The sequence below is a fragment of the Mus caroli genome, unplaced genomic scaffold, assembly GCF_978045245.1.
Source record: "Mus caroli unplaced genomic scaffold, Mus_caroli_1 scaffold_4, whole genome shotgun sequence".
Classification (NCBI taxonomy): domain Eukaryota; kingdom Metazoa; phylum Chordata; class Mammalia; order Rodentia; family Muridae; genus Mus; species Mus caroli.
Window position 1 is genome coordinate 118,208,593 of NW_028227259.1, and position 16,495 is coordinate 118,225,087.

A 16,495-nucleotide genomic window follows, 5' to 3' on the forward strand; every position below is an offset into this window, starting at 1 on the left:
TCCTTTGCTTACAAGCTCTGTTAAAGATTCCTATCACCTCCGCGCTGTTTCCAGGGGTATTTGTGAGCAGACGTTTAGGGTAGCAAACATCTGCTGAAGCATCCAGGGAGGAGGAATTTGACCTGAGCCGCTACAGTTCCTCCAGCCACCAGGGGGCGCTGCTCGGTGACCAGTGGTCCATGTGCAGGAATTCTGGGAGCTGGGCTACAGTTGTGCCACAAGTCACCAACTGCTGCCGGCCCAGATTGTTGGCTGTGTTCCTGTTAATGGCCTCTGCTTCGAGCTCCAGTGGTTTTTTAATTCCTGGATTGTGTGAAATCATGCTTTTCCACTCCAGGAAAACGTGTTGGGTGCCAACTCAGATAGATATCAGGAGAAGCCATCATCGGGAAGTCAGGGGAGGGAGTGGAACAGGTTCAATGAACGTCCAAAGGCAGGAAGCTACGCCTGGGTGTTAGATCCTCATGGTCAGTCCCCCCTTCACACTACACTCTGTCTGTCATCCTCCTGCACACGATTTGACTTCGTCAGTTCCTGTGGGAACTGGACTGGTGCCAAGCTCTGACTTCATAGGAAAATGTTTGCTGGTTTGTTTGGAAGCCTGGTATCAGGTACTTGGACTGTCAATTAGCTAAGGACAACTCTGAGCTTGCGATCCTCCTGTCTCCAGCTCCTCAGTGCTGGGGTCACCATGGGTCTGAGAGACCACACTCGATTTGTGGGTGCTAGGGATCAAACTGAGGGCCTGCTGGGCAAACCTGAAGGTGGCCAAGTGTCTCGTCTGCAGCGATACAGCCTCTGACAGGGCTTGTGTAGTGGCCCAGGAGAATATTTGGTAGGAAGGGAGTATTCTCCCAGGTGTTGTCCTCATCGTGGGGTCATAAGACTCTCGGGACCCATGAGGGATAGACACCAACAAAACTGATGCAGAGAAGGGATCAGGGTCTCCCCTGAGATCACAGCGCAGAGTCAGGATTCAAACCGAGGCCTTCTGGTCTACAGAGACTGTGATGTCACCACACTGACTCATGGTGAACCTGCCCTTCCTAGATTGTCTCTCCAGACTGTCCTGAAGGAGCCCCAGCAGAGAGTTGTGATTGTAAAGTTCATGGTATATATATACACACACACACACACATAATGCATACATATCACATGCTGTGTATATATGTGTATATATATCACATGCTATGCCACCCCTGGCACTGATAGTCTGAGGAATGGATAGGCTCCAGTTTGGACATGGAATGGAGCATGCAGAATATCCTTTTAAAACCAGCATTCCAGGCCAGGTGTGGTGGTGCATGCCTTTAATCCCAGCACTCAGGAGGCAGAGGCAGGTGGATTTCTGAGTTCGAGGACAGCCTGGTCTACAGAGTGAGTTCCAGGACATCCAGGGCTACACAGAGAAACCCTGACTTGAAAAACCAACATAAATAAATAAATAAATAAATAAATAAATAAATAAATAAATACCAGTATTCCCATTGCAAAGGAATCTAGAAGTTGAGAAGGTGTTAAAGCTGGAATGGCCTTTGTTGACATCATGGAGTCTGTGGGGGTGGATTTGTGTGGACTTGAGTTTAGCATCTTCCACAGGTCTTGGCTCACAGAGAGAAAGCTTTCATGCCGGGACTGTTCAAGAATCCCGTAAAGGTTTTTTTGTTGTTGGTAGTGGTGGTTTTGTTTTTGAGACAGGATCTTATTCTGTGGCTCTGGCTAGCCTAGAACTTACTATGTAGACCAGGCTATCCTCAGACTCTTATAGAGTTCCATCTACCTCTGCCACCCAAGTGTTGGCATGAAAGGCTTGTGCCTCCACAACTGGCCAAAAGTCCCACACTCAACTGCTACGACTTAGTAACTGCTGCAGGCCATGATGTATGGATGTTAACGGGCCATCAAAGTTGGGTCTGGTTTGTTGTGAGTTCTCTCTTAGGGCCTTTGGGCACTGCTGGTGCTGCTGTTAACTGAAAGGATACTGATGCTGCTGGTGTTCTGTCCTATGTGGCTTCAGGTTCCAGAGGCCCTGCACGGCCATCCCCACATTCCAAGGCAATGAGGACACAGAGCCATCCCCCCTTATCTCCAGGGTGCTGGTGCTGGTAGCTAGACCTGAAGCTGTTCAACTCCCTCCTACATAAATGATGTCGTATTTTATAGAGACAGGCATGCTCACGTCTCCGTGCTATAAACCACCTCTGGATGGCTGATAGCCCAGAGCAAGGTACAGATGCTATCCAGATGTCTGCTGTTCTGTATGCTTTAGTGACTAATGGTCTACATGCTCACTTCTTCTGTGAGGGTTTTTAAATCCAACGATGCTGAACCTGTGCATGCAGAAGGTGGCTATGCCAGCCCTAGGTATTTACTTACGACTGGGGCACCCCTCCAATCCCAAAGCCCACCAGGCCTCGGAGCACCAGGATCCAGCTATACACAGGCGCGAAGGCGCTGAGGATGCCGTAGTACAGGGTCCAGAGCACGCTGATCTTCAGCCCCTGTGGAGAAGGAGACACAGAATCTCAAGAGCCTTGAGCAGCTCCAGGTGGCACGTGTCTACAGGCAGCGAGAGTTACCAGTGAAGGGTGGCACAGCTCAGGCTGGGGCTCCTGCTTTGGGTTCTAGCCCTGCTGTCACATATGTTTGCTTGTTTGTTTGTTTGTTTTGGAAACAGGTTTTCTCTGTGTAGCCCTGGCTGTCCTGGAACTCACTCTGTAAGACCAGACTGGCCTCTGCCTCCAGAACACTGGGATTAAAGGTGTGCGCCATCACTGCCTGGTGCCATTTTTTTAAAAAAGGTTTATTTATTTATGTATGTGAGTACATTGTTGCTCTCTTCAGACACACCAGAAGAGGGCCTTAGATCCCATTACAGATGGTTGTGAGCCACCAAGTGGGTACTGGGAATTGAACTCAGGCCCCCTGGAAGAGCAGTCAGTGCTTTTAATTGCTGAGCCATCTCTCCAGGCCCCCCCCCCCTTGTTTTTTGAAAAAGTTACCAATGGGCCTGGAGAGATGACTCTACAGTTACTAGCTCTGGCTGCTCTTCTAGAGGACTTGGGTTGGATTCTCAGCTCCCAGTGGCAACCCAGTTGTCTGTACCTACAGTCCCAGGAGACCTGACACCTTCCTCTGGCCTCCAAGGGCACTTAGACCAAAGCTAATCATGGACCCTCCGAGGACTGCAAACTCCCAACTTTGAGCCAAGACAAACCTTTATTTTCATAAGCTGAGCTGTCTCAGCATTTGTCACAGCAAAGGGCATCTGACTGACACTTTGTGCCTGACACTGCCCGGGCTTCCAGCACGGAGACTTGTGCTTCAAATGAGCCAGGCTTTCAGTTGCTCCCTGTTACCTCCAACAGCCTGGGACCTCCTCAGGTGTGATACAGGGCAGGTGGTGACTGAGTCAGAGAACCTGTCTGGCCAAGAGTTACCGTGGTAGACTGTGCGTCCCAGTCACTAGCTGATCCAGGTTTCAAGGGAAGCCACAAACCACTCGATGTTTATTTTTATGCAAAATAAGTCAAAATGGAGGCAACTGATTGAACGCCCTATAAAACCCTGCGAGGGGTAAATAAAACATGGGGGCTAGGATCCAGCTGTTAGGATGCATAATTCTTTTTTTTTTTTTTTTTTTTTTTCGTTTTTCGAGACTAGCGTTTCTCTGTATAGCCCTGGCTGTCCTAGAACTCACTTTGTAGACCAGGCTGGCCTCGAACTCAGAAATCCGCCTGCCTCTGCCTCCCGAGTGCTGGGATTACAGGCGTGCGCCACCACGCCCAGCCTAGGATGCATAATTCTTATGCAGCTAGGGTGTAGTTCAGGTGTAGGATACGCGATTAGCGTGCTGCAGACAGACCATGACATCAACCCCAGCACTGAAATCTGGAACACAAGGGTATGTGTCTGTTCTCTGTGTCACCAGTTTGTAAACCGGACCCCAGAAAGCCTGGGACGGTGCGTTCCTGGATTGCTCTCTGCTAGGAGGGCAATGTTCACAGGTCACAGAGACTAAAAGGTTCCTCGAAGACAGAGAGTTCTAGTGTGTGTTTGGAGCCTCCTCTTCCTCCTTAAAGACGTCACTATGTTAGGTGCAGTGATGTGCTCGCTCACACGTGGGAGACAGGAGGATGAGAGTCAGGCGCTTGAGGCCTTTGAGGCCGTCTTGAGTCCCTATCTCAAAACCAAAAACCAACAGCGCCTTTGTGGTGGAGTGGCCCAGTCACGCTACCCTCACTCCGGACCGTAGCAAAGACTAGAATGTTCTATCGTGCATCGGCAAACTCCTGTGTGTATCACACACACATACACACTTTGTTTTGCTTTCTGGGACAGCCTCAGGTAGTAGCCCAGGCTAGCCTTGGACCTCAGGTAGCCCAGGCTAGCCTTGTGTGCTAGGGGTGATCTTGAACTTCTGACTCTCCTGCTCCCTCCTAAGTGCTGAGGTCATGGGCACGTGCCACCCACAACCAGTTTTATCCAGGGCTGACTTAGAAGATGGCCTGCTGTGTGCTGGACAAGTGCTCTACCCACCAAGCTATACTGCGGCCCAGCCGACACTTTCTGGTTAAACCCGGACCCCTGAGTCACTCTTTGTCCTTCCTTCGCCACCTTTATTTTGCATGCAGGGAAACAGGCTCAGAGAAGTAAATGGACTTTCTGGAGGCTGCCTTGTTCCACAAGGGTGGGAGGGTGGGGTAGGGAGTGGAACTAACTCTCTCTCTCTCTCTCTCTCTCTCTCTCTCTCTCTCTCTCTCTTTCTCCTTTACATAATTAACATAGCCCCCATGCCATAGAAACTTCCAAAGGAACCAAAGCATCTCACTGTGTGCAGACACCCACGTGGGCATGGAAACCTGCCACCTGGACCAGGAAGCCGCTCTGTGGTTGATCCTGATGGTCGGTTTCCTGGTGTTCCCAGGCCCCTGGATGAGCCCGGGAGGCTTTGTAATCACAGCCTGCTCCTTTGTTCCTGAGTTTGGATAGAAACTCTGACTTGGAAGGAGAAGCTGTGCCTTTGGGGGTTTGGTGGGGGGACACCTCTCCAGAATTTCTGGCTGGTCACACCAGCTGCATCTTGTTGGTGTGATGCTTTGCTCTCCTGAGAGCAGAGCCAGCAGAACACATTTAGGGGGCAGCCATCTACGCAGCCTCATTGACAAGGGTCTGATGGGCTGGCTTCTCTGGGGGAGGTCAGGGTGAAGGACGTGGACTCTGGAGGCAGGCAGAGGCTTGTCAAGACCTAAGAAGGGTAATAGACATTTATGGAATGATTTGTCTGTGCTGAGACCTGTGCGCAAGCCCCTTCTCTCTTTGGAATCACTCCGCAGGGAGTCTGAGCCATCTCACGGATGTGAGAGGATGGAGAGTCAAGGACTCTGTCCACAAGGAGCAGCTGGACCTGACTCCGGGCAGCCTGGCTCCCGCCCATGCTTTCCACAGAGAGGTTTCCTTCCCCTTTGCCAAGATGAACCAATTTCGAGGGAACTCGATGGAGCCTTAGTGGTCTCAGGTGCTGGAGAAAGGAGGCTTGTAATTAACTCTGCAAGTGACAGCAGTGTTGGGAGCCACCATCTTGTCTCCCTCATCGCCACTCATGTGATAGACAGGAATATTCTTTGTGGTGCAGGCGCCGTAAGCATGCTGGCATCTGGACAGCATTCCTGGCTTCTAACTGTGAGATGCCAGGGAGATTATCACCCCCTTCCCTCAGTTTGTGACAACTTGGTCTGTCCCAGACATTGTCAAAATCCTCTCCCATGTATTGAGGAGCAGTTTTCTAGAAGGTGCAGAAATGGGGTTATAGTTCACAGATTTTGTAAATGTCGCTATTGGAAAATCCATCTATGAACTTTTAAAATCTAAACTCTTGGGTTGGTGAAATGGTTCAGTGGGTAAAAGTTCTTGCCAGAATGAACTCCCAAGATATTATCTTCTGACCTCTACACATGTGCTATGGCACAGGAGCATGTGCAAACGCACACACACACATACACACACACACATACCCAGAGAGAGAGAGAGAAACACTAAATGTAAAATAAGTAAAATAAAGTTGAGGTCAAAACTAGCCTTTGTGATGGTTTGTACATGCTTGGCCCCAGAGAGTGGCACTATTAGGAGGTTTGGCCTTGTTAGAATAGGTGTGTCACTGTGGGCTTAAGACCCTCACCCTAGCTGCCTGGAAGTCAATATCCTGCTAGCAGCCTTCAGATGAAGATGTAGAACTCTCAGCTCCTCCTGCACCATGCCAGCCTGGATGCTGCCATGCTCCAGCCTTGATAATAATGAACTGAACCTCTGAACCTGTAAGCCAGTCCCAATTAAATGTTGTCCTTATAAGAGTTGCCTTGGACCAGGCATGGTGGTGCATGCCTTTAATCCCAGCACTCGGGAGGCAGAGGCAGGCAGATTTCTGAGTTCAAGGCCAGTCTGGTCTATAAAGTGAGTTTCAGGACAGCCAGAGCTACACAGAGAAACCCTGTCTTGAAAAACAAACAAACAAACAAACAAACAAAACAAAACAAAACAAAAAAAAAGAGTTGCCTTGGTCATGGTGTGGTGTCTGTTCATAGCAGCAAAATCCTAAATAAGACAGCCTTCTTCTCTCTCTTCTACAGGACTGCCTATGATATTGGATATGAATCCTGGGTCTCAGTGGCAGGAGATACACACTCTTCTGACAGAACCTCAACTGAGGACAGCTGTGAATTTTTAGGTCAGTAAACTGCATCCCTGGGCCATCAGTGGGTCAAGTGCTTGCCTTCTGTGGTGGTCTGAATGAGAACGGCTCCCATGGGCTCATATATTTGAAGACTTGTTCCCCAGTTGGTGGAACGTTTTGGGAAGGATTAAGAGGTGTGGCCTTGTTGGAGGAGGTGTGTCACTGGGTGTGGGCTTTGAGATTTCAAAACCCTCTGTCATTCCCAGTTATCCCGCTCCACCATCTTGTGCTTGTGGGTCAGATGCACGTTTTCAGTCACTGCTCCAGCTCAGTGGCAGCCTGCCTACCGTGATGGCCATGGACAGGGAGACTTCAAGGCACTTACACAGTGAGGTCACATGGTCGGGAACAACCCTGAGTTCAGATGACTCACGTCATCACTGTGACACCCTGCCTCTAGGGAAATGGTGGCTGGTGTGAAGTCCAAAAAAGAATAAAAAGGAAGAGAGCAAAAGGAGGAGTGCTTTTGGGCCCAAGGTTACAGACTGGAGGAGACCATGGGAGACTCCAGTACAGTCTAATAAAGTAATATCAACTAAAAAAGGGAAGCACTCATCCAAAGCCTTGGAGGTACCAAGGGAGGAGTACGGCAGGAGGCCAGTGGGATTCCAGCTGCCCTTCCCCTCCCTCACCCCATCCCCTAGCTCCTCCCCCACCCATCCCTCCTGTTTGTAATGCCATTTGCCCCCCACCTCTCCCTTATTCCCTCCCCTCCCCTCTTCTCCCCTCCCCTCCCCGACTAGCACCAATGGTGTTGTGTTTGTTTCACATGAGGCAGGATCTCTCTGTGTAGCCCAGATGGACCTCACACTTATTGCAATCCTCCTGCCTGCGTCCTCTGGATGGTAGGACAACTCATCCCACCCACCATGCCAATCACAAACAGTTAAATCAGGCAGTGATCCCAGCAGATCAGTGGGGTATGGAAGTCAGGCTGGGGAAAGCTCCTGCCTGGAAGATTGAGACAGGACCTATTTCTCTAGGACAGCGGTTCTCCACCTGTGGGTCTGTTTTCCACCCATGAGTTGCAAACCTCTATCTCCAAAAATATTTATATTATGATTGGTAACAGTAGCAAAATTACAGCTAAGGAGTAGCCATGAAAATAACGTTATGGTTGTGGGGTCAGCACAACACGAGGAACTGTGTTAGGAAAGGTCACAGCGTTAGGAAGGCTGAGAGCTCTTGCCCTAGGACAATAAACCTGACATCACTTACCATCTGCTGCTCTGGCCTCACATAAGGGGCACAAATTGGCATCGAGAACATCCCCTGCCTCTCATGCACCTTCTTCAGTCCACGAGACTGCATAGAGAGCCACCCTCCCCTGCTAAAGCCTCAGAGACTGCGCTGGGCCCCCTATGGTGGCTGCGCCCCAGTGTGTGTGTGCATGTTGAGAAGAGGGACCTTACTGTTTTCCTGCCATACTGATCCGAGATGTTTCCCCAGAGCGTGGAACTGGACATCATGCCGATGAAGACCACCTGTGGGCAGACACACGGTTTCTGTGAGCAGCGCGGGACAGAGGGACCAGCGACCCGCCTCTGACGTCACCCCCAGAGCACCACAGAGCAGATAAACCTGCCACTGAGCTGGGACAGTGCCTTTCTGTGTAGTCCGGACTGGCTTCAAACTCTCAGTCCTCCTGCCTCGGCCTCCTGAGAGCTAGGATTATAGGTGGGTACCACCACAGCCTCCTGTAGACAGGTCTCCAACAATCACAAGGGGGACAGCTGTGCTATCCTTTTTTTTTCTTTTTTCTTTTTCTTTTTTGTTTTTTTTGAGACAGGGTTTCTCTGTATAGCTCTGGCTGTCCTGGAACTCACTCTGTAGACCAGGCTAGCCTCGAACTCAGAAATCCGCCTGCTTCTGCCTCCCAAGTGCTGGGATTAAAGGCATGCACCACCATTGCCTGGCTTGGCTGTGCTATTCTTATGTCCATATCTCAGATGAGGATGCTGAGGCTTAGGAATGGGAAGTCACATGACCAGGCTCCCACTGCCATTGCTGTCTAGATTATGACCGACGTGATGGTTCAGGACCTGGGGTTCTAGAGCTTTCTTACAGCAGAATTACAGGGATGGTAATTTTGTTTGTTTGTTTGTTTGTTTGTTTGTTTGTTTGAAAACAGGCTTCTCTTTATAGCTCTGGCTGTCTTGGAACTCACCAGGCTGGCCTCAGACTCAGAGATCCACCTGCCTCTGCCTGCTGAGTGTAAAGGTGAGTTTTGCATTTTTGTTTTTGTTTTGGGCTTGGACTGTATAGCCCAAGCTAGCTGGTCTTGAACTTGAAATTTGCTGGTCACAGTTTTCATGTGTGCAGCACTATGCATAGCTTCTCTGTCGTAATCTCCCTCCTCCCCTCCCTCCTCCCTGACTCCTTTCTCCCCTTCTTATCTCTTTTTCCCCCTTTTCCCCCTCCTCCTCTCCTTCCTTCTATTCTCTTTTTATGCTCCTCTCCCCCTCCTCCCTTTCCTCCTCCCCCTCCTCCCTTCTCTCTTTTTGCTCCTTTTCCCCCTCCTCCCTTTCCTCTTCCTCCTTCCCTCCTCCTCCCCTCCCTCTTTCTGCTCACCTTCCCCTAGCCCTCCTCCTCCTCCCCAGAGGGTCTGCGGCATCCCACCATGCTTCCTCTCCCTCCTCCCCTCTCTCCCTCCTCCTTTCTGTGTAAGACTTCTTACTGACTTCTCTCACCCTTGGCTTCCTTCCCCACAAACAGAGAAATCGCAGAAGGGCAGAACTCTTCCCACAGGACAGAGAGGGTCAAAGAAACAACATATGTAACCCCCCCCCCCGCACTGGGCCAGGCCCATCAAGGGTCTTCTAAGTCCTGATTATGAGCCTACAACCTCATGAGAGAGACCAGCAGGAAAAGGTAGCTGTGTGCTACTCCGTAGGGAGGGGGTGGGGCTGGAAGAGTCTCTCATTTTCTCCCCCTCCCCCATCCCCCACCCCTGTCATTTTCCAGCTTTCACAGCACTCTCCTGGGGGTGGGGGAGGATGGCATCTCCTGCCCACAGCTGGGCAAGGTGAGGCTTGTGTGGTATATACACTGACACATGCTGGTGGGATCCAGACTTTCTGAGGTCTCGGAGGAGCTAAAGCCCTGGGCTGGTAGATCTGGCTGCTCACCTGCTGGGGTGCTCTACAGAGGAAGGGGGCCTACGGGAAGCCAAGTCGACATCAGCCTTTCCAACCAGGGCGACTGAGCTGGCAGGTTTTATGTCAGCTTGACACAAGCTACAGTCATTTTAGGAGAGGAACTCTGAGTTGAGAAAATTGACCTGTGAGCAAGCCTGTGGTCCGTCCATCCTTCCTCCCTTCTTTCTTCCCTCCTTCCCTTCCTTCCCTTTTCTTTTCTTTATTTCTTTCTTTGCTTCTTTGTTTCTTTCTTTCAATTATTTATTTTGGTGTTTCAAGATAGGGTCATTTCAAGACAGGGTTTCTCTTTGGGTGACCCTGGCTGTCATGGAACTCTCTCTATAGCCCAGACTAGCCTTGAACTCACAGAGATCTGCCCACTCTGCCTCCCTAGTGCTGGGATTAAAGGCATGGACTACCACCACCTGGTTTTGTGGTACATTTTCTTTTCTTTCTTTCTTTCTCTTTTTCTTTTTCTTTTTCTTTTCCTTTTTCTTTTTCTCTCTCTTTCTTTCTTTCTTTCTTTCTTTCTTTCTTTCTTTCTTTCTTTCTTTTCTTTTTTTTTGGTTTTTGAGACAGGGTTTCTCTGTGTAGCCCTGGCTGTCCTGGAACTCACTCTGTAGACCAGGCTGACCTCAAACTCAGAAATCTACCTGCCTCTGCCTCTCAAGTGCAGGGATTAAAGGCGTGTGCCACCACTGCCTGGCTTTGTGGTAAGTTTTCTTGACTGATGATTAATGTGGGAGGTGCTGGCTCACCATGGGTGACCACTGCCAGTGAACTGAGCCAACCGTGAGGAACAAGACAACACGATGAGAAGCTACATTCCTCCATGGCCTCTGCTTCAGCTCCTGCCTCCGAGTTCACACTTGGAGCTCCTGCCCTGACTTACACAGTGATAGATGGCGGTAGCAAGGGTCTGTAAGCCAAAGTAAGCCCTGTCCTCCCCAGGTTGCTTTAGGTCATGGTGGTCATCAGACCAGTAGAAAGCCAACTGGGGCGGCTTGGCTCTTTTCTGCCGAGCCCCGGAGGTGGCAGGAGACTGTCCCACAGGACACAAGGGGTAGGGTGGCAGTGTGGGGAGTCTGTGAGCTGCCAGGCCACCTACCGAAGTGAGCAGCGCCACCTGCCAGCTGGGGAGTCGCCACTCGCAGTGCAGCTGAGGAGCCAGGATGCTCAGAATCATCATCTCCATGGCATCTGCCATCTGTGGGAGCAAGGGATAGATACCGTGAGGACGCTGCACATGCGCCCTGCCTGGCCAACCCTGCTGCTTCCTGCACGAGGCAGCTGATGGGCTGGGTATGTTTTCCCCCCGAGTCATGCATCTGCTTGCTTTCAAACTTTTTTTATTCATTTCTCTTATGTGTAAGGATGTTTTGCCTGCATGTATGTCTGTGCACCCTGTGCATGCAATGCCGATGAAGGTCAGAGCATGCTGGATCCTCCTGGTATTGGAGTTACAGGCAGTTGTGTAGCACATGTGGGTGCTGGGAGTTTATGTGTGTGACTGTTGTTTTTGTGAGACAGGGTTTCATATTGTATCCCAGAATGGCCCAAACCACAATCTTTTTGTTTCCATGAGCCATCTCTGGTCCCTGCAAGTTGTCCTCTGACTACCGCATACATGTTCACCATGGTGAATACACACACAGGCACACACACATGCACAATCATATACACATGCACACACATACTCACACACTTATACATACACATGCATACATATACATACACACAGGCACACACATACACACAGAAACATACACATGTACATACATACTCATATGCACATGCATACTCATATACACAAGTACACACGTTCATACAATCTCACACTCATACATACATGTACACATGCACACATGTACATACTCACAGACACAAACACAGGCACATACCTACTCATACACACACTCACACACCACACACACATACACATTCACACACATGTGCGCACACACATACACACTTGTACATACATATTCACATTCACACACATGTACACACATTCACACATTCACACATGTGCACACACTCACACACACATACATGCAAACACGCACACACACACGCACACACACATACATACACAATCACATGTGTGTGCACGCACACACGCACACACACACACACACACACACACACACACACACACACACACAATGTAGATGTGCTCCCCCAGTTGCATTGAGAGAGCATCATGTGTATAAAAGCTGAGCACACGTCTCCCCAGAGGCAGGACAGCAAGGTCCTTTGTCTTTGGATGGCTGGTCACGTGTTCCTGGAGAGTTTGCATATTTAATGATACTTAATGAACACCATGTTTGAATATATTAGCACATATGAAGGAGCCCCAGTTACTAAATGCCTGATACTACTTTATGACTAGACAGAATACTGGAAAGTTAAGAACAGCTCCATACACAGGCTGTGGAGTGTGGGGCCCAGTCAAGGTCTGCTTCTACTTAGAGAAATGGCGGCGAATCCGTTTAGAAAAACACGTGCCTAAGTCACGTCTCGTGTCCCACCCAGAGAAGCAGCTGCAGCTGGATTAAAGGTCCATGTACTTTGGGTCATGGCTAAGGGGTCCTTAGCAAGGGGTGTGAACACCTTGAATCAGGACACATTCTTCATTTTATTTTACTTTATGCAATACTGGGGGTGGAGCCCAGAGCCCAAATGGCAAATGTTTTCTGTGCCTGTTTCCCTGGGTATGCACCTGAAGCCCTTACCTGACAGGAGTCATGAGCCCTCAGGAAGATCCACTTCCATAGCCAGATGCCCACTGGGGGATCAGCCGGCCATGCCCACCTTTCTCCCAGCATGCACCTGGGTCATCACCACACATCAGCTTTGCTGATTGACATTCAGGCAGAAGTTATATGTGGAGGAACAACTGTGTTATCCGTGTGGCTGTGGGACCCATCTTAGAAGCAGGGGGTCCTTGGGGTATGTGAAGCATTGCACCCAGATACTTATTTACCCAAGCCAAGCCCGTGAGAACAGAGAGCTTCCACTGAAATCTTCCAAACCCAATGGCTTCCACCGCATCTTCCACCATGAAAGTGTCTGGGAAGGAAAAGGGGGAGGAGAGGAGGGATCAACAACACATCTCGTATTTGTCATCGTGTGGCATCTGGGGTAGTCCCCAGACAGGGTAATTAACTGCAGCACATGCTGCTATAAGAGCTAACATCATGGGCTGGAGAGATGGCTCAGTGGTTTAGAGCACTGACTGTTCATCCAGAGGCCCCAAGTTCAAATCCCAGCAACCACATGGTGGCTCACAACCATCTGTAATGGGCATCTGATGCTGTCTTCTGGTGTGTCTGATGACAGCTTCAGTGTACCTACATACATGAAATAAATATTTTTTTTTAAAAAAAAAAGAACTAACATCATAACCAAAACCTTCAGTATCAGCATCATCATCACCACTATCAATACCATCATCACCACCATCACCGATATCAGCATCATCATCAGCATCGCTGTTGCCAGCATTGCCCTTCTCGGCCAACCGTTCGCTGATGCAACTGTCATGGATTGTGATGTCACCGGACCTCCTGAAGTTCCAGCCTCCACTTCCGTGTCACCCTTCGGTACTCAGAGCCTTCCCAACCGCCCCTCCTCAAGAACTTTCTACCACTGGGGCTTCGGGGCTTTTCTCACCATCAGTGGGATTGGCAAACTCCTTGGGGACAGCGGCTCCATCATCCAGCTCAATGGCTTCTAGGCCCACTCGGACCCCCTCGATCTGGATGTCATGCTCTCCGGAAGCTGCGTCGTCCTCTGACCGAGCGCTCTCCCCTGTGCGGCGGAATTTCACCACCCTGCAGACGGAAGCAGACATGACCGGGATGGCCAGGGTGCCCACCTGATGGCCTTGCTGCTGGGCCTTCCCACCCGAGGCAGGTAACAGGCTTTTCTCACCGTCCCGAGCTCTGGGCGGGTAGGCCTGGCATTTAGGTTGAATTTGGTCAGTGGGGGGTGGGGAACTGGAGTTCTGATCAGTTGACAGTTGGACGGCTGGGCTTTGCACAGAACCAGCAGCTGGGATTCTCGTGTGTACGACTGTGCCTTTGTTCTAGGCCTGGGTCCTGTTGTGACACAGGGTCAGGCACTGCCTTAACAGTTCCCAGAATGCATCGGTGGGGATGTCAGAGTGGGTATTTATACAGACAGACCGTGACAAGGTCTCCTGGCCTCGTAGGTCAACCGCCGTGTGTCTGTGTGTCTCAGAGTGTCACCTTGAGGTGTGTCTTGGGGCCACTTGTTCGGGCCTTTAACCTCTGTCTGTGACACGGGTGAGGACTGGGTCACACTCAGGCCTTCTGCAGGGAAGTCGCTCTGTTTGGCCTTGATCTAAGGGGACTGGAAACTTCAAATTGGGAGAATTTACAGTGAAACCCACATTCCTCGGTGTCTCGACCGTGGCATGGCCATAACTGTGTCCAGACCCTACTCTCCTTTTCTTTAAAATGGCCTCCAACCCTGAGGGCTCTTCTTCTCTACCCTCCCGGGCTTCTCCTCACTCCCTGCTCTGCCCATTCATCTGGCCATGAGGGCATTTAAGACTCCGAGACAGAACTCTGAGCTGTGCCTCTCCCTCCTCAAACTATGTATCCTCCCTGTCTCTCCCTCTCCCTCCCTCCCTCTGTCCCTCTGCTTTTAATAAAGACAGGGTCTCGCTGTGCAGCCCAGGCTAGACTTGAACTTCAGATCCCACCCCCACCTCAGTCTCTCTAAGCGCGTCACAGCTGTGCCTCGCCACCCCTGGTCCAGACTAGGCTCTGTCTTGCCTCTCTTGGGGGAAGGGTGGCTGCTTCTTCATCTGAAGCTCAGATCCGAGTGAGCTGTCTCCTTACAGCCTCTTCCTGCCCAAACACAAGGCCTCTACTGCTAGCCAGCCCAGGTCAGAGGTCACAGTACCAACAGTCATAAGAGCTCTACCTCCCAGCTCATGTGTGGTGCAAGAGGCTCATGCCTGTGACTGAAAAATCACAAACAGTGGAGGGGCCAAGTGAGCAAATGAACCCGCTGTTTGAAGAGGCAGAGGGGGTGGCAAGCTCGGTACAAACTGATGATGGTGATGATGATGATGATGGTGATGATGATGGTGGTGGTGGTGGTGATGATGGTGACTATTATAATTATTGTTATTGATACAGTCTCATGTAGCCCAGGCTGGCCCTAACTTCATCATACAGCTGAGGATAGCTCTGAACTTCAGATTTCCCAGCCTCCACTCCCTGAACTCTGGGATGCCCTGCTTGTGACACTGTCTATACTGAGACTCAAACCCGGGGCTCTCACACGCTAGGTGAGGGCTCCCCCAACTGACCGTCTTGTGGTGTTCAAGTCTTGACCTCTCAACTCTCGAGACACACCGTGTTCAGACATGGAATGCGTTTTCTTTTAGAAGCAGAGGGAGGTTGCCCTGCTTGGGAAGTTTCCAGAATACACTCATGCCGGATTACAGGGGCGTGAGGACAGCCAAAGTCTGCATCCTTAGCTATGCCGTGCTGGGAAGTGGAGCCAAGGGCCGGGCGGGGTGGTTAAGTTGAAACCTGTGGCCAACAGTTCTGTCTCTGGTGTTCCATGAACAGTGTGGGACCAGTGTGCTTTGTGCAGCCTGGCTGGCATTTTCTTCCTGCTCGGTTTGTGCGGCCGATCTGTGAGGTTGCTGTTATTCCCATTTTACAGACAGGAACAGTGAGGCCCTGATGTCATATGACATGCCCACGGACACACAACTCTAGAGGCCCTGATGTCATGTGACATGCCCACGGACACACAACCAGGGTTCCGGCCTGGATCTGTGTGGCTCAAAGTCTCCTGTTCCAGGCACACTAGAAGCCTGACTCTCCACACCCCTCACCCATGTCTGCCGTAGCTCCATGGACTTCAAACCTTTGTGTGGAAAATTCTTTGCGCAGAACTATTTCAAGCATATAAAATGCTCAGAAATCCCCTTTCTCCTTTCCACTCAACACTTCCGGAGGGCTGAGCCTCGAGATACCACTAGCCCTGGGGTTCATTCAGCCAATGCTGCAGACTTGTCAGCATTCACAGACGACCCTCCCTCAGTCATACATGCCTCAGTATTCAAGTTAACCCCTGAGAAAGAGTCCTGTCACCACCCCCGCCCCCACATCCTAACACGTAGGCTGTGGTAACTGTGTCAAGTTTTCCAGAACAACTAGAACTTCATTTCTTCTTCCCACTCTGTTTTCCACGACGTCAGATGCCCATAACATGACCCCGGCCACCCCAACCGGTGTAAATGTCCTGTTCAGCAGCATATGGAGAATACTCGCAGCCAGTGGGCGCCCCCATATTAAGAGTTTCCATTCATTTAGAGTAACTTTACCCAGCCAGAGAATCAGAACAACAGCATCTTGGTTCAACTTTACATCTCAGACCCTGTCCCCTTGAGCCCCAGATCCCCACTGCTTCTACACCCAACAGATGTCACTCTGTCTCTGCAAATCTGAGTGCCCCGGGGAGGCAGTGAACCAGCAAGTGGTTAGCCCTGCTCCTAGTCAGTCCTTGGAACTGAATCTAGGGCCGTGTGCATTTACGAGGCAAATTCTGCATCGCTGAGATACGCCTATCTCTCTCT

General features: G+C 50.5%; 1 protein-coding gene across 2 annotated transcripts in view; it reads right to left on the bottom strand.

Annotated features, from left to right (window-relative positions):
* Window positions 1–16,495, bottom strand: part of Svop (SV2 related protein) — a 65,047-nt gene that overhangs the window by 26,605 nt on the left and 21,947 nt on the right. For both annotated transcript variants that reach the window (XM_029477554.2, XM_021162428.3), the window contains exons 2-6: window positions 13,543–13,703; window positions 12,854–12,939; window positions 10,976–11,074; window positions 8,143–8,214; window positions 2,377–2,501 (exon numbers count right to left, since the gene is read on the bottom strand). In XM_029477554.2, coding sequence (XP_029333414.1) covers window positions 2,377–2,501; window positions 8,143–8,214; window positions 10,976–11,074; window positions 12,854–12,931 — 374 coding nt within the window. In that variant the 5' untranslated portion in view covers window positions 12,932–12,939; window positions 13,543–13,703. The remainder of the gene's footprint in view (window positions 1–2,376; window positions 2,502–8,142; window positions 8,215–10,975; window positions 11,075–12,853; window positions 12,940–13,542; window positions 13,704–16,495) is intronic.